Here is a 24300-nt window from a genome sequence, read left to right as displayed (position 1 = left end):
GAATGACAAGAGTACCAGTGCAAATCTCTTAGAAACAATAACTAAAAGTCACATGGGTACAAGTAGATACAATCATAGTTTCCATTGTCAGTGTACCAATTAGGAACAGTTACTGGGGAGCATCAGATTGACAATATCAATTAATTTCACCTTACAGAAAATCATAGCATTTAGATGAAAAGCAAGGTAGGGAAATAACAGCAGAGCAATTTCCCAGAAATTCTAAATCATGGAACACTTTCTTCTTCCAATAACATTGCTCAAGATTTTTATTGGTCAGCAAAACCAGAGCTCTCTCAGTGCCAAGTTACTAGCTCCAATTCCTATCGCAATGGCAACAAAAAAACCTGACACACACTGAGCAAGTCTAAAGTCCAATCCACATCCCATCCCAAATGTGGCTTGATTGCCGTACATTAAACTTGACCTGCTAACCTCCAGCAACTGCAGACAAAAAAGTTAGTTGTGTGAGTGCAGCCCATGTAATGCAGAGAATTCCAAATATAGCACAGTGACAAAACAAGCTCATAACTATTGACTGAAATACTTGCATTATTGAAAACAAATCAGACATCATGGAGAGAAAAGTTGGCTGCAAGAGAGAGAAAAAAACAAGCTAATCTACTCACCAGACAGAGAAGGATATCAAAGACTACGGACCAGATAAAATGGAAGCTCACAGGGGCACAGAGTCAGCGCCAGTGCTATTTTGGGCCCTAGGCAAGGCCCAACAACTTGCACCCCCCAAAAAAAATAATTTGTTCAAAGTGTCGAGGCGGGAATCAGAACCATCCACCCAGAGTTTAATGTTGAACAGAAGCTCTTGGGGGTGGGGGGGGTGGGGGGGGGAGAAGATGGAGCAGAGACCAGGGGAGAGGTAGGAGGAAAGGAGAGACTAGGGAGGAGTGGAGAAGTGAGGGGGGAGGGAAGGGAGGGAAAAAACACAGGGGAGGAGGGAGAGCAGAGACAAGGGAGGGGGAAACAGGGACCAAGGGTGGGCAGGGAGAAGAGCAGGGACCAGGGAGGGGGCGAAGGCATAGCCGCACTTGTACACAAGCATCCCAGTCTGAAAGGCAACTTCAAAGCAGTGTTGTTCTCTGGCAGTGAGACTGTAGCAGAAGTACAGGGCACGAAGGGGGGAGGGATTCGTCTGGCCTCAACAACACTGAACCACTACAGTTGAACCCAAAGTGAAAACATACAGACCCTGGATGCCTCAAAGCCTAATTGAACACCAGGCACCCAGATCGCGTTCATCTGTGGCCTGTGCCCTTGGCGGCTGCCTACTTTTCCTAATGGTCAACCAGTTCACCTATCTCGGCAGCACCATTTCATCGGATGCAAGGATCGACAACGAGATAGACAACAGACTCGCCAAGGCAAATAGCACCTTTGGAAGACGACACAAAAGAGTCTGGAAAAACAACCAACTGAAAAACCTCACAAAGATTAGCGTATACAGAGCCGTTGTCATACCCACACTCCTGTTCGGCTCCGAATCATGGGTCCTTTACCGGCATCACCTACGGATCCTAGAACGCTTCCACCAGCGTTGTCTCCGCTCCATCCTCAATATTCATTGGAGCAACTTCATCTCCAACATCGAAGTACTCGAGATGGCAGAGGCCGACAGCATCGAATCCACGCTGCTGAAGATCAAACTGCGCTGGGTAGGTCACGTCTCCAGAATGGAGGACCATCGCCTTCCCAAGATCGTGTTCTATGGCGAGCTCTCCACTGGCCACCAAGACAGAGGTGCACCAAAGAAAAGGTACAAGGACTGCCTAAAGAAAACTCTTGGTGCCTGCCACATTGACCATCGCCAGTGGCTGATATCGCCTCAAACCGTGCATCTTGGTGCCTCACAGTTCGGCAGGCAGCAACCTCCCTTGAAGAAGACCGCAGAGCCCACCTCACTGACAAAAGACAAAGGAGGAAAAACCCAACACCCAACCCCAACCAACCAATTTTCCCTTGCAACCACTGCAACCGTGTCTGCCTGTCCCGCATCGGACTTGTCAGCCACAAACGAGCCTGCAGCTGATGTAGACATTTCCCCTCCATAAATCTTCGTCCGCGAAGCCAAGCCAAAGAAAGAAGGAGTCCTGATCCTGCACAGAGTTTGAGAACAGGCATTAGGGTCATCTGTGACACAAGTGTTGGAAGAGTCCTCATGGCTCCAAATTAAATAATGTTCCCCATGACCAATTCAATACAACAAAATGCCCCAAGCAGAAATAATTAGTTAATACTATGGTGCATTAATGCAGTCTTCATGAATGCAGAGAATTATTTCTGCATTTATAAAAATAATAACCTCTCATTCCTTTTTGGAATTAGAATATTCCAGCAGTGTATAGGCCCTTCAGCCCACGATGTTGTGCTGACTTGCTCGACAATCTAAACCTACCCTATCCTCACCCAAAATCCTCTTTTAAACCCGGACAAATTTCGACAGAGGTGTGGAAAGTGTGCTGACTGCCTGCATCATGGTCAGGTATGGGGACACCAATATCCCCCAAGAGGAAAGACCTGCAAAAGGTCATGGGCACAGAGCAGAACATAGTGGATAAAACCTTCCCCACAACCCTTCCAATCAAGAACATCTACAGGGAACGCTGCCGTCTGAGGGAAGCAGCAATCATCAAGGATCCACACCATCAAGCACATGCTCTGTTCTCGCTGCTGCCATCAGGAAAGAGGTATAGGTGTCACAAGACTCGCACCACCAGGTTCAGGAACAGATGCTATCCTTCCACCATCAGATTCTTCAATAACAAATTCAGGTAGGAACTTACTGAAGGACACTTACTTTTGCCATTTATTGATTTTTTTTCCCTCTGTATTGCAGAGTTTCTTTCAATGTGTATACTGAACCAGTTTTTTTTGCACTGCCTTGCCCACAGGAAAAATCTCAGGGTTGTATGTCATGTATGTACTCTGACAATAAATCTGAAATATTGATCAGAAATTTTCTATTTTACCAGCCTCCACCACAATTCCAAGCACCCATTACTCTGTGTTTAAAAAAAACACCTCTGACATCACGCCTAACTTTCCCCTCACCTTACCTATACAGATGTCCTCAGGTATTTGCTACCATCACCCCAGGAAAATAAAAGTGATGGCTATCCACCCTTTCTGTGCCTCTCAACTATTTTGAAACATGCCTTTTTTTGGTCTACAGATTTAACTAAAGGGACTACTCACAAATTGAAAAAAAGGATGAAAATTACAGGATTGATTTCACCCATGCCCCAAAAATAGATGAACCAGCATTTTTTTTGAAAATTATTTTCAGTTTTACCAGATTTAAATCAATATTCATTGATTTTGGGAGGTGATTTTTAACTTGTTTGGATATGGCTTTAGATTATTCTTTTTTTAGAATTGTGTCCATTTCTAATTCTGCAGGTGTAATACATTCCTTTCAATTCAAATTTGGTATTACAGGTGTTTGGCACTTCTTGAAATCCTACCAGTATTGAACACACTTTTCTATCTAACGTGCATCATTCTTATACTGGGATTGATTACTTTTTAATTGACAATCAATTTCCCTGACCAAATCATGTGAGTACCAAAGAATAGACCATGTCCCAGTCAGTCTGTCCTTGAATTTTTTATGATATTCTGGCTACAAAAAGGCAAATGAGATTTCATACTACTCTTGCCGATAGAGAATTTTTAGATTTTAATGGAGAAACAAATACAGTTTTTCTTTTCTACTGATTCCTCCCAACAACATCCAACTTCATTGTTTGGAACAACAACAAAAGTGTATTTAAGAGGACAAATTATGCCAAGAAAAAGGCTTACAAGGAAAGATTAGATTTAATAAAAATAAAAATCCAGAATTATACAAGAGTAGAATTTAAAACTAAATTTGATATTATCTCTACCTATCCAATTGAACAGCTATTGTTAAGAAATAGAAGTCTTTTTTCATAGTTATTGAGAAAAATCAAGCAAGTTACTAGCTGGACAATTTTTAGCATAAAATTTTATATACTTAAAAAAACAAATAAGATTCTGATGAGAGATGTTAAAATGACAACAGGCTATTTCAAAATAAAGACCTTTAGAGAATTTTACTCTAACCTTTATACCTCTGAATTTAATAATGATTATGTATACAATATTTAGGAGGGATTGGCAAGAAAAAGGGGGTGGGGTAGTATTGATGGTGAGAGAAGGGACCGACACGATTGACAGAAAGAATATCAACTCGGAAGATGTGGAATCTATATAGGTAGAACTGAGGAATAGCAAGGGGCGGAAAATGTTAGTGGGGGGTGGTATATAGGCCTCCAAATAGTAGTGTAGAGGTGAGGGAAGGCATTAAAAGAGAAATTAGAAAAGCATGCAATAAGGGAACAGCTGTCATCATGGGAGACTTTAATTTGCATATAGATTGGACTAGCCAAATTAGTAAAAGTACTGAGGAGGAGGAATTCCTTGAATGTTTACGGGATGGTTATCTAGACCAATATGTCGAGGAACCAACTCGGGAACAGGCCATTTTAGATTGGGTATTATCCAATGATAAGGGGCTAATCAACAATCTTGTTGTACGAGGCCCTTTGGGTAGGAGCGATCACAATATGATCGAATTCTCACTCGACATGGAGAGTGATGAAATTAAAACCGAGACTAAGGTCCTGAATTTAAATAAAGGGAATTATGATGGCATGAGACGGGAGTTGAGTAAAATTGATTGGGTGGTGTTTATGGGGGAGTTGACTGTGGATAGACAATGGAAAGCATTCACAGATCTAATGGAGAAATTGCAAAAATCGTTTATACCGGCTTGGCATAAAAATAAACCAAAAAAGGTGACTCAACCGTGGATAACAAGGGAAGTTAGAGACAGCATTGGGTCCAAAGAGAGAGCATATCAATTGGCCAAAAAAAGTACCGCAACCGAAGACTGGGAGCAGTTCAAGATGCACCAAAGGAGGACAAAGGGATTAATCAAGAGAGCAAAAATAAATTATGAAAGTAAGCTTGCGGCAAATATAAAAACCGACTGCAAAAACTTTTATAAATATGTCAAGAGGAAAAGATTGGTGAAATCCAGAGTAGGTCCTTTGCAGTCGGAATCAGGGGAATATATAATGGGGAATAAGGAAATGGCAGACCAATTAAGTTCTTACTTTAGTTCTGTTTTTACAAGAGAGGATACAAATAACCTCCCAAGGATGTTGGAAAACAGAAACTAATGCAAGGGAGGAACTTAAAGAAATCAGTATCTCCAAGGACATGGTCTTGGGGAAATTGATGGGATTGAAGGCAGATAAATCCCAAGGGCCTGATAATCTACATCCTAGGGTACTCAAGGAAGTGGCCATTTAAGAATTATTTTCCAGAACTCGATAGACTCGATAGACTCAGGATCAGTACCCATGGATTGGAGGGTAGCTAATGTTACCCCACTATTTAAAAAGGGGGGTAGAGAAAAAGCGGGGAATTATAGGCCGGTGAACCTTACATCAGTAGTGGGCAAAATGATGGAATCCATTATTAAGGATGTAATAGCGGAGCATATGACTAGCAGAGAAGGGATCAGACAGAGTCAACATGGATTTACAAAAGGTAAATCGTGCTTGACAAATCTATTGGAATTCTTTGAGATGGTGACAGGTAAAATAGATGGGGGAAGAGCCAGTGGATGTGGTGTAAGTGGACTTCCAAAAGGCCTTCGATAAGGTCCCGCATAAATGACTGGCTTACAAAATCAAGGCTCATGGGATTAGGGGCAAAGTATTGATGTGGATTGAGAACTGGCTGGCAGGTAGAAGACAGAGAGTTGGGATAAATGGCTAATTTTCTGAGTGGCAGGCGGTGACCAGTGGGGTGCCACAGGGATCTGTACTGGGACCCCAGCTGTTCACAATTTACATTAATGATCTGGATGAGGGGATTGGATGCAATATCTCCAAATTTGCAGATGACACTAAGCTAGGAGGGGTTGTGTGCACAGAAGAGGGGGTCAGGAAGCTCCAGTGTGATTTGGATAAATTGAGGGACTGGGCAGATACATGGCAAATGCACTACAATGTGGATAAATGTGAGGTTATCCACTTTGGTAATACAAACCGGAGGGCAGATTACTATTTGAATGGCAATAGATTAAGAGATGGGGAAGCGCAGAGGGACCTAGGGGTACTTGTACACCAGTCTCTGAAGGCGAGCATGCAGGTACAGCAGGCGGTTAAAAAGGCAAATGGTATGTTGGCGTTCATATCAAGAGGGTTTGAGTATAGGAACAAGGATACCTTACTGCAGCTGTACAGGGCCTTGGTGAAACCACACCTGGAGTATTGTGTGCAGTTTTGGTCAACTTATCTAAGGAAGGATGTTCTTGCAATGGAGGGAGTGCAGAGGCGATTCGCCAGGCTGATACCTGGAATGGCAGGAATGACTTATGAGGAAAGATTGCGCAAATTGGGATTGTACTCACTGGAGTTTAGAAGATTGAGAGGGGATCTCATAGAGACATATAAAATTCTGGTAGGACTGGACAGAATGGATGCAGATGGGATGTTTCCAATGATGGGAAAATCCAGAACCCGGGGCCATGGTTTGAGGATAATAGGCAAACCATTTAGGACCGAGATGAGGAGGAATTTCTTTACCCACAGGGTGGTGAATCTGTGGAATTCATTGCCACAGAGGGCAGTAGAGGCAGGTTCATTAAATAAATTTAAGAGGGAATTAGATCTATTTCTTCAGTATAAGGGTATTAAAGGTTAAGGAGAGAAGGCAGGGACAGGGTACTGAACTTTAAGATCAGCCATGATCTCGTTGAATGGCGGAGCAGGCTCAAAGGGTCGAATGACCTACTCCTATCTTCTATGTTTCAATGTCAGAATTCCTAGATCAGTTGAATTTAACTATACTTTCTAAAGACAGGCATGCAAGGCTGAAGAAACCTATTGAGCAGGAGGATTAGCTGTGGCTATTTCCTCACTACAGTCTGGTAAATCTCCAGGACTTGATGGTTTTCCTGTGGAATTTTATAAATCTTTCTCCAAATAGCTTGTACCCCACTTAAGCTTGGTGTTGGCTGACTCACTTAAAGATGAGAAGCCTCCTTTATCATTTATTTTTGTATATTTTATTCTAAAAAAGCGAAAAGAGCTCACAGAATGCACGTCTTATAGGCCTATCTCCTTATTTAATGTTGATATGAAAATTCTCTCATAGATTAGAAAATATTTACTAATTATTATGGACTCTGAGCAAACACTTTATTAAAAAATTGCTATTCCTACTATAACATACATTGATTATTGAATATTCTATATCTACTCTCCACCCCAGTGATAGAATGTCTTCTCTCATTAGATGCTGAGAAAGTGTTTGATCAGGTGGGTGGGGAGTATCCATTTGCTACCTTAGGAAAATTTAATTTTTTTTCCAGACTTTATTAAATGGATTGAATTATTGTATCCATGGTGTCATTTTGCTCAACCACACAACAATTGAAAATGTTTCGTCTTAATAGAGGAACACAGTAGGGTTGCCCGTTAAATCTTTTATTTTTTTTTATATATGTAGTTTTGGAACCATTAGTTGTTGCTCTCCAACAGTGTAGAGAATTTAAAGGTATAACTAGATGTAGAATTGAACATAAAGTATCTCTTTATGCAGATGATTTACTGCTTTTTATTTCAAATCCAGAGGTTTCTATACCAAACATATTAACTTTGTTTGATTAATTTAGCCAGTTTTTGGGTTACAAATTAAATTTAGATAAGAGTGAATATTTACTCTTCAAAGGTGCTTTTGTAGATTATTCTAATTTTCTATTTAAAATAGTGAAAGATCAATTCCAATATTTAGGAATAACAATTACAAAAAATTAATGAAAGAGATTTTTTTAAATTATTACTTAGTAAGATTAAACTACTATTATTGGAATGATGACCCTTATCTATTATGATAGGTCATATTAATTTGATTAAAATGAACATTTTACCTAAATTTCTGTATCTCTTGGAGTACACCGGCCCCGCTTGTATCGCCGCGCTGGCAGGGCAGCTGCAGGAAGATGGTGCCATTGGGGTTTACTGATTGCCTTGTGGCTTAGGCCACAGCTCGCACCACGGACAACGTGATGACATCACTGCTGCGCGGGGCGGAACTCCCATTGCCCTTAAAGGGGCGCGCATGAAATTCAAATAGACAGTTCAACTGAAACCTCCACCGTGTCCTGTGTGTGTTTCTGTGTGGGTAGCAGCCGCTATATTGGTGACCTCGCAGAGCCTAGACGTTATCTAGTCTCCAACCATGGATTCGTCGGTGATCAGCGCTGTCTCCGTGAAACTCCCCCCTTTTTGGGCCCATTGATCTGGAACGTGGTTCGGGCAGGCAGAGGCGCAGTTTCATCTCAGACAGGTCACCTCTGAGTCCATGATGTTCTGGTGAGCACTCTTGATGAAGAAACCGCAGCTGGAGTGGACGACCTGATCCACAATCCTCCAGAGGAGGACAAGTATGTCGACCTCAAAGCCCTCCTCCTCGGCACCTTCGGTCTCTCCCGTTGGCAGCGTGTGGTCAGGCTGATGTACCTCAATGGCCTGGGGGACAGAGCCCCGTCCGTGCTAATGGACAAAATGCTCGCACTGGCAGAAGGCCACAAACTCTGCCTAATGTTCGAGTAAGCCTTCCTGGAACAAATGCCGGAAAACTTCCAGCTCCTACAAGCGGACAAGGATTTCTCAGACCCCGGAAGGTCGTAGCCTGCGCTGACATGCTGTGGCGAACCAAACTGGAGAATGAGGTCACCATTAATCAGGTCACCCGCCCTGGACCCAGGCGACCACAGCCCGCCCCCAGGCAGAAACCGGTGGAGCACCAAACCAACTGGTGTTTCTACCACCAACGCTGGGGAGCCCAAGCCCACAAGTGCCACCAGCCCTGCTCATACCAGGGAAACTACCAGGCTAGCCGCCGCTGATGGCTGTGACAGCTGGGCACACGAACAGCCACTTGCACGTGGTCGACAAGGCCAATGGACGATGTTCCCTGGTGGACACTGGAGCAGCGTTGAGCATGCTTCACTTGACCACCCTCAAATCCCGCACGAGAGCACGAGGCCCGACCCTGCAGGCAGTGAATGGCACCAACATAAAGACCTTTGGCACATGGTCCATTCAAGTACACCTCAGGCCAGACAAATACCGCTGGAAATTCCTGCTGGCCAATGTGATAACAGCACTGCTGGGAGCTGATATCCTATGTGGACACAGCCTAGTGGTCGACCTGAAGGGCAAGAGACTCGTGCATACCCGCACCTTCCAGACCCTCCGACTCGAGCCGTCCAATGTGCACAGCCAGGGATAGCCATGATCTGCACGCCCAGGAATAAGTACTCCCACATCCTAGACGAGTACACCACCATTCTACGGCCACAATTCACTGCCACCATGCCCCAGCACTGTGTCCACCACCACATCACCACACAGGGCCCCCCACTCCACGCTAAAGCCAGACGACTGCCGCCGGAGAAACTGCAGCTCATGAAAGAGTTCTCCCGGCTCCAGGAACTCGGCATAGTCTGCAGGTCAGACAGTCCCTGGGCCTCTCCCCTGCACATGGTCCCAAAGGCCTCTGGGGACTACCGCCAGCTCAACAATGCAACCACGCCTGACTGGTACCCCATCCCCCACATACAGGACTTCAAGCCCAACCTACACGGCCCCAGGGTTTTCTCAAAGGTTGACTTGGTGAGGGGCTACCATCAAATCCCCGTACACCCGGATGATATTGGCAAAACCACCATCATCACCCCGTTCAGCCTTTTCAAATTCCTGCGAATGCCCTTTGGCCTGAAGAAAGCACCCCAAATTTTCCAGCGGCTCATGGACGCAGTGGGTAGAGACTTGGACTTCATGTTCATCTATCTCCACGACATTCTCATCGCCAGTCGAGATCACAAAGACCCATCTCCGCACACTGTTCGCCCACCTGGCTGAATTCGGCCTCACTGTCAATGTGGCCAAATGTCAGTTCAGGAAGGAGTCGCTACAGTTTCTGGGCCATACCATCACCGTGGATGGGGCAGTACCATCACAGGACAAGGTCAAGGCCATACAGCAGTTCCCCAAGCCGGACACCCTCAAGAGCCTGCAGAAGTTCACCGGGATGGTTAACTTCTACCACCGCATAATGACGTCCACTGCTTGTCCCGATCTCAGCCAAACAAAAGACACTCACTTGGTCAAAAGAGGCTGAGACAGCCTTCACACAGACCAAGGCCACCCTCGCTAATGCCACCCTACTGGCCCACCCACGGCCTGACGTCCACACAGCACTCTTGGTGGACACGTCCGCATGGCCATCGGGGGCGTCCTCGAGCAGGAAGTCAACGGACAGTGGCGCCTGCTGGCGTTCTTCAACTGATACCTCAGACCGCCCAAGCTGAAGCTCCTGGCCTTGTACCTCTCTATCAGGCATTTCCACTACTTCCTGGAGGGTAGACTGTTCACTGCCTTCACAGACCACAAGCCACTCATTCAGGCCCTCACCACGGCTAAGGATCCTTGGTCGGCAAGCCAGCAGCGACACCTTTCCTACATCTTGGAGTGCCCCACCGTCATCTGACACTGGGCGGGAAAGGACAACATCGTTGCCGATGCACTCTCCAGACCCACCATCCACAACTTGTCCCCTGGCCTGAACTATGCCCAATTAGCTCAGGCTCAGAGAGAGAACAAAGAGACACAGGCCTTCTGAACTGCCATCACCGGCCTGTGCCTCGAGGTCCTGAAGCTGCCGGCCAACCATGAGACAGTTCTGCACGATGTCTTGACTGGCTCACCGTGACCAGTACTTCCCCTGCAGTGGAGGAAGAAGGCTTTCAGGACAATTCATGACCTGGCCCACCCCTCTGTCAAGACATCAGTACGCATGGTGGCGGAACGTTTTCTCTGGCACGGATTGAAAAATCAAGTGGTCCAGAATTGCATGCATTGCCAAGCCACCAAAGTCCAGCCCCCATACAATGTTTTGACCCACCAGCCAGGAGGTTTGACCATATCCACATCGATATAGTTGGCTCCCTACCGGTGTCCAGGGATGCCCGCTACCTCCTGACTGTGGTTGACCGGACAACAAGGTGGCCGGAAGCCATCCCCATCAGAGACACTTCTGCCAAGTCCTTCGCCAGAGCCCAGCTCGCTAACTGGGCGCCCAGCTCGGCGTTTCAGCCCATATGACCAGTGACAGGGGCGCCCAGTTCACCTCCGGCCTCTGGGCTCAACTGGCATATCACTTGGGAAACAAGCTCCACCACACCATGGCTTATTATCGCCAGACAAACGGACTCGTAGAGCACTTCCAAGGCGGCTCTCATGGCATGGCTAAAAGAACCCAATTGGACAGATGAATTAACGTGGGTTGTGTTTGGCATTTGAATGGCTTCGAAGGAGGACCTTCAGGCTTCATCCGCGGAACTCGTCTACAGCACATCGCTGTCGCTACCAGGGGAGATTTTCCAGAGCGGGCACAGAATCCGGAGGTGAGATCTCAACCCTTCTCACGGACCTCTGCAACAGATTCGCCTCACTGGCACCCCCACCACCAACCCAGCGAACATCCCCAAGTAGCTGGCCTCAGCGGAGCTTGTGTTCATCCAACGTGGGCTGCACTTGACCCCCCCACCCCCCCACAGCACCCGTACGAGGGCCTGTACAAGGTCCTCCACCGATCGGGATAGGCTTTTAACCTGGACATTGGGGGCAGGAAAGAATTATTTGCGGTCAACAGACTGAAGACAGCTCACATAGACTTAGACCAACCCGTGCCGATGGTCCAACCTAAGCGGAGGGGTCTATTTCTTGTTCTTCCACCTTGTCTACTCTTTTACCTAGTTCTGTCATGACCAGCTCTCATCTACTCTTTTTCTTCTGTACCTTTTATTCTTCTTTTTATTTCACTAAATTCTCATCCCAGCCATTGTTTTAATGCTTCCATATATTCTTGAAAATAGTACTGTCCATTCCCTTTATCTTCTATTTTTCTGTGCAGAGCTTGATGTTCTCCTTTTTCTTCTTCTGTGTCTGCTCGAGGGTTTGTGTCTTCTACTTCTCTTCCTGTATCTGTGTCTCTTCTGACTTTCTTGTTGGCCTGTTTGTCTCAGTTTGTTCGTTTTTTTTTTATGGTCTCTTGATGTTGGTCCTCTTCTTCTGGGCTGGTTATCTGTTGAGTCTCTGATTTCTTTTCTTCATTCTCATCCCTCATGTTCCCATTATTTTCTGTATCTTCCCACTGGGAGCCCTGCTGTCGGGTCTTTCTCAGCTGTTCAAGCTGTGGAGTGGAACTCCACTGCTGGTCCCTCCTCCCAACAGTGTTGTCTTTTTCATGCGTGGTTGCGCACCTCTGTTTGGCTCCGTGAGCCATCTTTGCAGTCCTGCATTCGGTGGGTCGCGACCCTGTGGGGTTTCCACTGACCTCAGGGAGTGGGCTCCTCTTTCCACGGTGGGTCCCTGCTTCTTCATATAGGTAAGGGCTTCACCTTTCTCTTCTGGCGTCTTTCCTTCCCGCTATTTTTCTTTCTTTGGTGCCATTTCCTCCAAACCCTTATTTTTTATTTGTTGTGATTTGTGTGTCTGGGTCTTTGCTTTTTCCTTCTTTTCTGGAGAGGGCTGGTATTCTCATACCGGCCACTACTCCATCACGTCATCCCTCCCTCTTCCTGCATCACTTGTTGAAGAACATCCATAAATAAAGGAGATAATTCCTCATAAAAAAAAAACTTTATAAAATTCAATAGAAAATATGTCATCACCCGGAGACTTCCCATTTGGCATTTGCTTTGTAACATCCTTTATCTCAACATCTGTAAAAAGTGAATCCAATTTTCTCACATCATCTTCCCCTAATATTGGCAAATCTAAACCAGGCCAAAAAGATTCAATAGAACCATCATCTCGAACACCCTCAGAAGTATATAATTTCTGATAAAATGATAAAAATTGGTCATTAATTTCCTGAGGTTTATGTAATTGATGTACATTTTCTAACAGCATTAATGGCTCTCAAAGCTTGTTCTGTTTTTAATTGCCAGCTAAAAAGTTTTAGCTAAATCCAAGTCTGAATTACAGAGTGATAATGTGATCATCAATTCTCTCCCATCTGAGAGAGAGAAAAGAGAAAGAGAGTTCTGCAAGGGACTATTATGTGCGAAGAAAATCCAAAATTTCCCAGAGTTACATGAATCAAAAACATTTCCACCTCCCAATTTAGGAGCAGGAAAAGATATGACTGAAATAATCAAACCTACATTATTGACAAAACTGGCTCTAAGACACAAAACCAACTATGATAATTGATCAATATTCTCGGGTAGGTTTAAACAGTGACGCAATGTTCAACATTCTGCATCACCGGTACACCGATCAGGCACTGCAGAATCTAAATCCTGCAATATTGCGCATGTTTCTTGTAAAGTTTCAAATTGTAAATACAATCAAGTCTTTTTGATGTGAGATTTACTTATTGTGCTTGGTCTGACACTCTTCAAAGCCAATGATGCCAACAATTGTGTAACATCCCAAAGTTGGACCCCAGTGAGATTTTCAACCACACTTTTCCAAATTATGAGAGGTGATATTCACTCACTGTTTTCACTGGTGCTCTGGGCACAGCAGCCTTAAACTGTAAGAAAAATGACATACACATCTGCATAAACAGTTACATAGTACTACATAATCCTCTGCAAAACAAGCCTTCGGTAATCCCAACCGAACTGGGATTCCAGACATTGCACTCCCAGGCTCCTACAGTAGCTTCCTCCTCAGATTTCTGCCTTTCCTGACCATCAGAATATTCTGAAAATAAAGAATTGGTTCCACATCCATCTAATGAGAAAGGAGCCAAAAATACAAATAGCAGAATTTCAATTTACAGAAGTGGTGGGGCCCAAAGGTATATCCAACCTAGCTTCACGCGGATCCACACTCTCAGCAGAAGCAGTGCCTAAATAGGGTAGCTTTCCACAGAACAATCCTCACTCATGCCTGTAATTTCAGCAAACCTCCAGTGCAAGCTCACACAAACCTCTGCACTGATTTCAAGATCGCTATGTCTGTCAGAAACTCATCCCCAAAGGCACCCCCACCCTATAGACTGGAGGACAGAATAATTCCGTTCAACCCAGCAGCTGGAATGTTCCCATTTGTGCTGTGACCTTCCTGGGAACTGTTTCCTGATCTCAGAGACCATATATCTAAATTAATAACTCCGTATTCTTCAGACAGTAGCATTAGGACTAAGAGAGGGTTCAAATGTGTACCTTCTGGAGCTTTCCAAAAGTGGCAAAGAAAAAAGTTATTATCATTTCAACGCCCGTTAAAGAGGAAAATAATTTTTAAAAATAAGTCGTGAAAGCGAGGAAAATAATTTTTAAAAATAAGTCGTGAAAGCGAGGAAAATAATTTTTAAAAATAAGTCGTGAAAGCGAGGAAAATAATCGCCCAAATAAGTGCGCAACGCCCGTGAAAGCGAGGAAAATAATCGCCCAAATAAGTGCGCAACGCCCGTGAAAGCGAGGAAAATAATCGCCCAAATAAGTGCGCAACGCCCGTGAAAGCGAGGAAAATAATCGCCCAAATAAGTGCGCAACGCCCGTGAAAGCGAGGAAAATAATCGCCCAAATAAGTGCGCAACGCCCGTGAAAGCGAGGAAAATAATCGCCCAAATAAGTGCGCAACGCCCGTGAAAGCGAGGAAAATAATCGCCCAAATAAGTGCGCAACGCCCGTGAAAGCGAGGAAAATAATCGCCCAAATAAGTGCGCAACGCCCAAATAAGTGCGCAACGCCCAAATAAGTGCGCAACGCCCAAATAAGTGCGCAACGCCCAAATAAGTGCGCAACGCCCAAATAAGTGCGCAACGCCCAAATAAGTGCGCAACGCCCAAATAAGTGCGCAATGCCCAAATAAGTGCGCAACGCCCAAAAATTGTGGCTTTGGTCAACATCGTACAACAAAGATATCACAAATACTGGCATGTTGTATTTGGCAAGAAAGATGCATTTTTAAAAAAAATTTAAAACAGCCACATTCCTATCTGGATGTAAACAGGAAAGTCAGCAGATGCTGGGGTTTAGTGCAGTACACAAAAGTGCTAGGAAACTCAGCAGCTCATGCAACATCTATAGGAAGTAAAAGGCACTACACTTCAGGCCTAAGCTCTTCCTCAAGAGTGTATTACTTTCAGGCTTTTAAATTAGTTGTCATTGTCAAGGAACAAATATAAACTGACATTTTGTAAGCGCTCTGTAATTAAACTTGGAATTTGCAGAAAGCAACAAAATCAATCTTTGAAGATGCTCAACATTTGACATCAGAAAGCTGGACTGAGAAAGGCAAAAGAGCCAAAGGTTTCCTCACATGTTTCAATTTCAGCTGAACTGGCTACAAATAAAATGTAAGCACTTGTTCACAAAGTCTTCACAACAGAATTGCTAACGACTGAAGACAGGGCAATTACATTCTGCACAGAAGTGGAAAACTAAGTTGTCACTATAAGTTAAAGATCTGCCACAAGCTTTGTTATCACTTCTTTTCTTCTTTGGCTTGGCTTCGCGGACGAAGATTTATGGAGGGGGTAAAAAGTCCACGTCAGCTGCAGGCTCGTTTGTGGCTGACCAGTCCGATGCGGGACAGGCAGACACGATTGCAGCGGTTGCAAGGGAAAATTGGTTGGTTGGGGTTGGGTGTTGGGTTTTTCCTCCTTTGCCTTTTGTCAGTGAGGTGGGCTCTGCGGTCTTCTTCAAAGGAGGCTGCTGCCCGCCAAACTGTGAGGCGCCAAGATGCACGGTTTGAGGCGTTATCAGCCCACTGGCGGTGGTCAATGTGGCAGGCACCAAGAGATTTCTTTAGGCAGTCCTTGTACCTTTTCTTTGGTGCACCTCTGTCACGGTGGCCAGTGGAGAGCTCGCCATATAATACGATCTTGGGAAGGCGATGGTCCTCCATTCTGGAGACGTGACCCATCCAGCGCAGCTGGATCTTCAGCAGCGTGGACTCGATGCTGTCGACCTCTGCCATCTCGAGTACCTCGACGTTAGGGGTGTGAGCGCTCCAATGGATGTTGAGGATGGAGCGGAGACAACGCTGGTGGAAGCGTTCTAGGAGCCGTAGGTGGTGCCGGTAGAGGACCCATGATTCGGAGCCGAACAGGAGTGTGGGTATGACAACGGCTCTGTATACGCTTATCTTTGTGAGGTTTTTCAGTTGGTTGTTTTTCCAGACTCTTTTGTGTAGTCTTCCAAAGGCGCTATTTGCCTTGGCGAGTCTGTTGTCTATCTCATTGTTATCACTAGAGCGCAAGGATCAGCATACAATTTTTCCTGATTAAAATCACTTTGGCTATGAAAAACAGCCAGAATTATACTTAATTAATTTCAAAACCTTAATTTTTTTGAGAGTGGACTTCAAGTTAAGTGTTATTGTTATGAAGTGTAGCTTCATGGTGACTGGAAGAAGTCCTGAGACTAGTCTGATCAAGGTTGTTTCTTTTTGCACAATTTCCCATTGATACCAGTCGACTCAGTCAGGTTGGCACTGAGATGGTAAGATGTACACTTAAATTACAAAAATCAGTGTGGAAATCAAGACAGGTTCTGATTAAATTATGGACAATATAAAGTCATTTACCCAACCATTATAATTTCAAGAAAAACACTGCAGTTGATTTCGATTCACTTGCAGCTTTGATACCTCAAGCAAGCCATATAATTAAGATAGTTGTTTAAAAAATAATTTGCAAGTCATGTGGAAACAATAGCCTTATATTTTGTGATATGAAGAATTCCTGGGGCAGGTCTTTTTTTTTCCTTTTTTAAGAATTAAATGCATAAAGTGACTGTCCTGGAGTCGACATGTCTTTTACTTGTTCTTGCAATTCCTTCTCTCTATTCTATTCATAAATTAGAATTTCCTAACTTATACTTTACATTTGTTATTTCTCCTAATCATTATCATTCAGGTTCAGTGTAGGTGATCATGTCTCTCCATTTGTCATGATCTCGGACCCTCCAAATTGTAGTTGTTGCCTCCCCTGTTCTCCTTCGGTGAAGGCTCCAATTTTGAGCTGAGACCGTAGTCAATGTTGAGTTCATGATTATAGGAGGGAAAAATACTGAAATGGTTTCCCATGGCCTTCTTCAGTTGCAGTGTCTATTCTGGATGGGTAACCCTTGACTATTGAACAGCAGATTAATCTGCCCAGCATTTTTAGTTTTACACCCTTAAATTCCAATTTGTAGAATCTGCTTGTAAAAACCATCCACCATCTGCAATCCATGGCTTCACATGACCCTGATTGGGAGGCTAAATATGTACTACACCTTGCCAAGGGTGGCCTGTAGGCTATGGGACAGAAGGAGCACCTTGCACCTCCTTTAGCTAAGCAATTTCATAGCAGGGACACCGACCTTCTCCTAATACATGCTGGCAAATTGACATCACAGTCGCTTCACGAGTCATGCAGCTTTTTCACAGGTCCAGCAACTCTGATACAATTCAAATCTCCAGTGCTGTCTGTACAGACTTTTTACACTTTCCTGTCTTGAGTGCTTTGGATTCCTTCCACACTCAAGAAGTTCGTTAGTCGTTGGGGTCATTTACAGTGAAATATCCCAGGAAGGTGTCAGTGGCCATGAGAGAGACAGACAGAGACAATAAGCGACAGGAAACGAAGGAGGAGAATCGTCTTCGGGGGATTGCATTAAGAACTGCCAGGCTCAATGGGCTAAATGGCCTCATCCATCAGCAAGTTTTCACTATTCAACATGTTATTTTAAAAAAGCATATAGTCGAGCACCCAATTAAAATGATAAAGTGACAATCTTGCAATATTCTACAATCGTCACCTGGAGTGAATGCAGGACCAGAACAGCAAATTCCACCAGCAGGTGCATGAAAGAAAGTGAAATCGAGGGGGCTGCACAGTGGCCGTCCATTGGAGAAGTCGAGGCGCTGAATGGCCGACTCCCATTCTCATGGACCCAGAGCTTTGACACACTTAACCCTTGCCTTGCCGCTCTCGATCCGTCCGCGCAGCATGGGCTTCGTTACAACGTCAATCACACGGATAGTTTTCAAAAATGCGTTTGCCTCGCCTTCACAAAGCAAGGATATTCATCACTGTATTAAAACAAACACCCAGGCGTTAGCGCCTGGTTAGATCTGCGCCCGACTGTTCGCAACATTTCAATAATCAATATTTTATCGGGAAGAAACATTAAGTGCCTTAGATTGTGATGTTATTGTCAATTACTCACCAAAACTTTATTTTCCACCTTGTCGCCTTTCATTTCCAGTTTCACCTTCTTCTTCAAGAAGATTTTAACCTTCCTGCCAATAACATCCCTGACGCTTTCTGTGAAACATCAGTAATAAAAAGTCGCTCGTTTCATGATGTCGCAACCTTCATTCGGCCTGATGGTTTACAGTTCGAAATAAACTCGAGTGCGTTAGCCACCACCACGCATAACAATATTCATAATGAACTCCCCCCCCACCCCCCCAACACACACACACACACACAAATAGAATGCAGGACCATCTCCCATTAAAACAGATAAAATATCTGGGGTTTTTTTAAGAGAGAGCGGGCTGATATAACACAGGCACATAAAAAGGAATAAACAAATGTGCCCCAACCTCTGACACAACTACAGAAAATAACTTATTTGTATTTAACACAGCCCACCAAAATTAAAATCCGTACCATTGTACTCTGCATCCCCATCCAGATTCATCCTGCTCCCTCCCTCTCTCTTTAAACCCGGGGGGGGGGGGGGGTTAAATCCCTGTCCTTACCGAGGAGCTCCTTGGGGACGTCGGAAACGTCTTCGGTCATGGTTTCGGGGAGGGTCGCGGAGCCGGTGTGCAAGGTTGCCCGGTAACTGCAGGCTGTGGGCGAGCGCTCGGTGGGTTACATTGTCGCCCCGCACCGATGTTGCAATCTGCCTGCGTTCCACAATGTATCCTTTCCCCTGGCTCGCTCGCCTTTCCTTCCTTCCCCGTCCGCTCGCCAGTCAACCCGCACCACCTCTCAATCCTTCGCTCGCATCTTTCCGCCGTCCACACCGGCTGCGGGCAGATCCAGGCGCAAGGGCAGAACACCAGCACACTCCACCCCCTCGGTTGGCGAGATCCGAGCGGCCGGAAATCCCCGGCTCCCTCCAACCCACGCAACTCACTGATACAAAGAGGCGTCTCCTTCGTGGGGCCACCGTCAGCCGCAAATCTCTCACTGGATCTGCTGGAACCCGCATCCCCAAAAAGGGCTCACACCGCCACCTGCTGAAACCGCGCTCCTGCAGCAACAATATCTTTTCGGTCCGAAACAAAATGAGGCAATATTTATTCATCACTGTGTGTGAAGGTACCTTCAGTGGAGATTTTGTTTTAAACCAAAGTTAATGGAATTGTCATTGTTAAGTTTAAAACTACTGAACATATTGCAAAGTTCAACGTTCTGACAGAAGTAGGGACGGTTTTTTTTAAATAGAAAGTAACATCCAACGCTCGAGCAAGTGTTTGCAAATATTTTCTGTGTGCACCAACAGGACAGGAAGGTAAAATCCATATAACGTTATCAATCCTCCTTGAATTGCAGACAGTTTTAAAATCCACACTGGAGAATATCAGAGAGAGAGAAGAAACTGGTCCAATTCGTTTTTAAATAAAGTGCTGGAAGAACTCAGCGGGTCAAGCAGTGTACATAGGAGGGAAGGATGTATAACCACGTTTCTGTCCTGAAACCTTTTCAAGTTGTGAACAAAAAGCAGGTCGGGGTCTGAATAAAATGGCTGGGAGAGAAGGAAGAAGGGGCAGGAGAAAACAAAAGCACAGACAAATGGTGATAGTAGGAGGACAGGGGAGAAAAGCTGAGATTGATTGGGAATGCAGAGGGAAGGCTATCAGAACCGGAGGTCGAGGCTAGTGCCATCTGGTTAGAGGGTGCCAAGACAGAATATGAGGTGTTGTTCCTCCAAGTTGCAGGTGGTCTCAGTCTGGCAGTGCATGAGGCCATGGAGAGATATTAATTTCAAAATATCTGTTTATTTGTCATGGTGGGTTTTTTGACAGAGGTAATCCAATCGAGTTATGAAAAGACCACCCACTTTCTAATAAGGTGTGATCAAGCATTGAGAGTGTGGGACAAGAGATAATGCAATGAAATATCCTGCAACAGGTGCCCAGGAGCCAAACCAGTCATGAAGATCTGAAAGGTATGCAAAGAAATCAACTCCCCCAAACAGCAGCTCAGGGAGAATCTGTTAGTTTCCTATGCTTTTTAAAATCCGCTTTGACACAGGGTGTTCAGGGCCTTCTGATTAGTATTTGTCTTTTATTCAAGGATTCTTTGGCTCTGGAACTTGTTAATGGTGAGACACCACTTAGACACTTGATTCATTTGACTAGTCCTTACCAACAAATATTCCAGACATTTACAGAAATTGATATTTTATGGCTTTGGAGACTAGTTATCTCAAGTTATTACCGATGTGATTAAACCAGGATAATGTTGGATGGAAATTTTAAAGAGTTTAGGTGCTTGAAAATAAAAGAGGAAAATGCAGGTTGTTAACTCAATTATGCAAGAGAAATAGGAGCCAGAGAACCTGGCCCTTCAGGCTCCCCCCCTCCCCCTCCTCCCCCTCCCCCTCCTCCCCCTCCCCCTCCTCCCCCTCCCCCTCCCCCCCCCCCCCCATCAACATGATCATGGCTGATCTGCTGACGACCTTGGTCATCCTTATCCTTTGTGCCAGGTCTTCATTGCCCTCAATCTCGTAATCTTTCAAAAATGTAACCACCTCCTCTTTAAGTATGTCTTATAATCTGGTCCCTTCAACTCTCTGGGGCAGGGATTCCAGAGATTAATCATACATCCTGAGAAGTAATTTCGATGTATCTAACTCCTTGTTTTGTAATCTCATTTGAGTCTCTCCCACTAGTGAAAATGATTTTGCCCTATCATGCCTCTCTCAGATCTTGTACATATCAATAAAATAACCTCTCATTCTTCTAAACACCACAGGATACAGACCCAATATGTTTAGCTTCTCTTGATAGGACAATCTTTCCATCCCAACAATTAGACTGCATCCAAAACTACCATATCCTTTCTTGGGTAAGGGGCCAAATGCTCCAGTTATGGCCTCACCAACACCCAGTATATTCGTAACAAATCTTCCCTATTTCTAAACTGATTCTTTTGCAATGAAAGATTGATATGCAGTTTGGCTCTTAACTGCATGCATCTTCCTGTGAGTCACACAATAGAAAAGCCAGACGCTGGGTACTTTGCTCACTTACAGATGATAATCTGCCTTTTGATTCCTTTACTCAACTGTGACCTCACCATCTCCCACGTTAAAGTGTTTGCCCAGTTTTCACCTGCTTACACATTCGATCTATATCCCATTGCATTGTCACAATGTCCTTCTCAAAACTTGCTTTCTACTTTTTTTCATGTTACTGGAAAACTTGGATACCTAACGCTCTACCTTTAGGCCATTAATATCATTAATAAATAATTGAGACCCAAAAGCTCATTCCTGGCATACTCCACACCCTTCTAACCTGAAAAAGACTAATCTTTTCCAATTCTTTGATTTCAACGTGGCAATGAATTTTCAATCCGTGCTGACATATTTATGACAAAAGACAAAGGACCCAACCCCAACCCACCAATTTTCCCTTGCAACCGCTGCAACCGTGCCTGCCTGTCCCGCATCGGACTTGTCAGCCACCAACGAGCCTGCAGCTGACGTGGACATTACCCCTCCATAGATCTTTGTCCGCGAAGCCAAGCCAAAGAAAGAAGATGAGCTCTTAACTCGGGCACCAGCTTCTTGTATGGCACATTGTCTGTTGGCTTTTGGAAATCAAAATACACCATTTCTATAGATTCCTCTTCATCTTCTCTATTGTTACATGTGATAAGAACTCGAGCAAATTTCTAAAATATGATTTGCCTTTTCATGAAACAATGTTGAATTGATTATGTAAGAATTCCCTAAATGATTCGCCATTTCTTCTTTGATTATTGATGCCATCTCATGCCAACAATATATATTAAACTAACTGGTTTATAGTTTCCTACTTTTGTCATCCGCCCTTCTTGAACAAAGAAGTCACATTTGTTGTTTCTCAATCCACTAATACCCTCCCGGAATATAGTGAGCATTGGAAAACATCAACCAATGTGTCCACTATCTCTGCAACCACTTCCTTTCAATAAATGGGAGTAGGACCTCAGGCTCTGCAGACTTAACCATATAACCATTAACTGCCATATATCCCTTTGAATTTGTGATTGGGATTTCCACTAGATCTTCCATCCAATTTGAGACTACCCAATTAGGATATTTGCTGTGTCCTCCATGGTGAGGACTGCAAAAAATATAGTTTAACATATCTGACCTTCCCTTGTTTCTTGATATTAATTCCCCAGCCTTGTTCTCATGAGGTCTTACACTAATGTTACATCTACATTTCTGGTGTTTCATAAATCTTAGCCACTCTCCACTTTTATATTTTCATATTTTGATGCATTTTTTTCATCAAAATCAATTTCCTCCTTTCAGAATTGTCTTTTTTCTTTTGATCTGGTTCCTGAAAAAAATCCTAAACCTTGGTTTCTCACTAGGCTTTGGTATTTGGCATGCCTAAATGTCTATTTTAAGATCATCCCTGACCTCCCATGCTAACTCTTGATGATTCCTCTTCCTCGTGGAATCCCTCTTTCTAGTTAGGATTTTTTTTTGCTGAGCATTGTCAACCAGATGTTTAAATACCTGCCGTTGCTCATCCACTGTCTTATAAGCTTCTCATCGAATCTGCTATTTAATACCTCCACCCTCATACTATTGTCATTTCTCTTATTTAAATTGAAGATGCAGGCTTTGAATCTGTAATGTTCATTATGTTGTCACTGCTTCCCAGGTGGATATCTTGACTGGAAGACCACTTGTTAACCTTTCCTCATTATATGCTATAAAACCCTGTTTGCAGGAAGATTTGGTCATTTACTGGGCAATATGACTCAATAATTCCCAATTGCTACCAATCAAGCAATCTCCTGGGAGAGGCAAAATGACTAGCAGAAAGATATGACCATGGTCAATCAGGAAAAAAATTTGTGTGTGTGTGAATATGCTATTGTTACTGACTTTACTAGAAAAAGCATGAACGACTATGTTCCTGCTCAGACGATCTGAGTGTATCTTAACCTGAAACCATAGGTGAACCAAGAAATCAATATCCTGATGAAGATCAGGCCAATGGCGTTCAGATCAGGTGATTAAGAGGCGTACAGAACATCCAGCTACACCCTCTGGAGGGCCACTACCAATACAAAAAGACAATTTTGAACCAAACAGATGCTCAGCGGCTGTGTCAGGGCTGCCACGCCATCTCATCCTTTGAGGCAAAACAAGGTCATCTCATTAACTGCAAAGCATCTCTTTCTTACAAGCTCAGTGCCTCTTTTGTTCAATCCAAAAGGGAAAACAATAGTGCATAGTCACAACCCCTCCACAGCTTCCCGGTGAAACCATGGCTTTGGTTTCTGAGGCTGACATGAAAAGAACCTTCTGGAAGGTGAATCCTCGGAAAGTGTCCAGTCCAGACGGTGAAACTGGTCACACTCTTACAGTCTATGTGAGCCAACTGTCTGGAGGTTTTCTGGATATTTTCAAATTCTTGCTATGGCCTAAGATTCCTGCTTGCTTTAAAGGACATCATCATTCTGGTGTCCAAGAAAACCAAGGTGACTTGCTGCAGTGACTGTCATCCAGCGATGAAGAGTTTTGGGAGGTTGCTTATGGAGCAGATCAATTCCTTTCTCAGGAGGAACCTAGATGACTTCAATATACCTATCAGCATAACAGGTCAATGGCAGATGCCATCTCACCGGCCCTCCTCTCTCCATTAGAACATGACCGCAAAATCACTTGCACCAGGATATTGTTCGTTGACTACAGCTTGGCTTTTATCAACATCATACCAGCAAAACATCATGAAATTCAGGGAGTTGGGACTCTTTGCAAATGGATTCTTGATTTCCTCATCAGCAGACTCTAATCAGTGCAGAGTGAAAACACCACCTCCTCTTCACTGATCATCAACACAAGGGGCACCTCAAAACTATGTGTTCAGTTCCCCAGATCTAATCAGGCAGAATATAGGAAAGAGATCAAGAATCAGGTTGGGTGGTACCAGAAAAATCTTGCATTCAATACCACAAAAATTATTGTGGATTGTAGTT

At 44.3% G+C, this 24300-nt stretch overlaps 2 protein-coding genes across 8 annotated transcripts in view; one reads left to right on the top strand and one right to left on the bottom strand.

The window, feature by feature from the left end:
- LOC138751311 (F-actin-uncapping protein LRRC16A-like) overlaps nucleotides 1-19244 on the bottom strand; it is a 378511-nt gene extending 359267 nt beyond the window's left edge. For 3 of the 7 annotated variants that reach the window (XM_069913446.1, XM_069913453.1, XM_069913448.1), the window contains exons 1-2: nucleotides 18840-19244; nucleotides 18299-18396 (exon numbers count right to left, since the gene is read on the bottom strand). In XM_069913446.1, coding sequence (XP_069769547.1) covers nucleotides 18299-18396; nucleotides 18840-18879 — 138 coding nt within the window. In that variant the 5' untranslated portion in view covers nucleotides 18880-19244. Of the gene's footprint in view, nucleotides 1-17887; nucleotides 17993-18298; nucleotides 18397-18839 lie in introns of those variants that run through there. The other 4 variants (XM_069913451.1, XM_069913449.1, XM_069913450.1 and 1 more) reach the window with 2 other exon arrangements.
- Nucleotides 19245-19571: 327 nt separating this feature from the next.
- LOC138751310 (Y+L amino acid transporter 2-like) overlaps nucleotides 19572-24300 on the top strand; it is a 142137-nt gene continuing 137408 nt past the window's right edge. The window contains exon 1 of the mRNA XM_069913444.1: nucleotides 19572-19600. The gene's annotated coding sequence lies outside the window, so the exon portion shown is untranslated. The remainder of the gene's footprint in view (nucleotides 19601-24300) is intronic.

The sequence above is a fragment of the Narcine bancroftii genome, chromosome 1, assembly GCF_036971445.1.
Source record: "Narcine bancroftii isolate sNarBan1 chromosome 1, sNarBan1.hap1, whole genome shotgun sequence".
In the NCBI taxonomy this organism is placed as follows: domain Eukaryota; kingdom Metazoa; phylum Chordata; class Chondrichthyes; order Torpediniformes; family Narcinidae; genus Narcine; species Narcine bancroftii.
The sequence above is the reverse complement of the archived record's forward strand: the minus strand, read 5'-3'. Positions and strand labels throughout refer to the sequence as shown.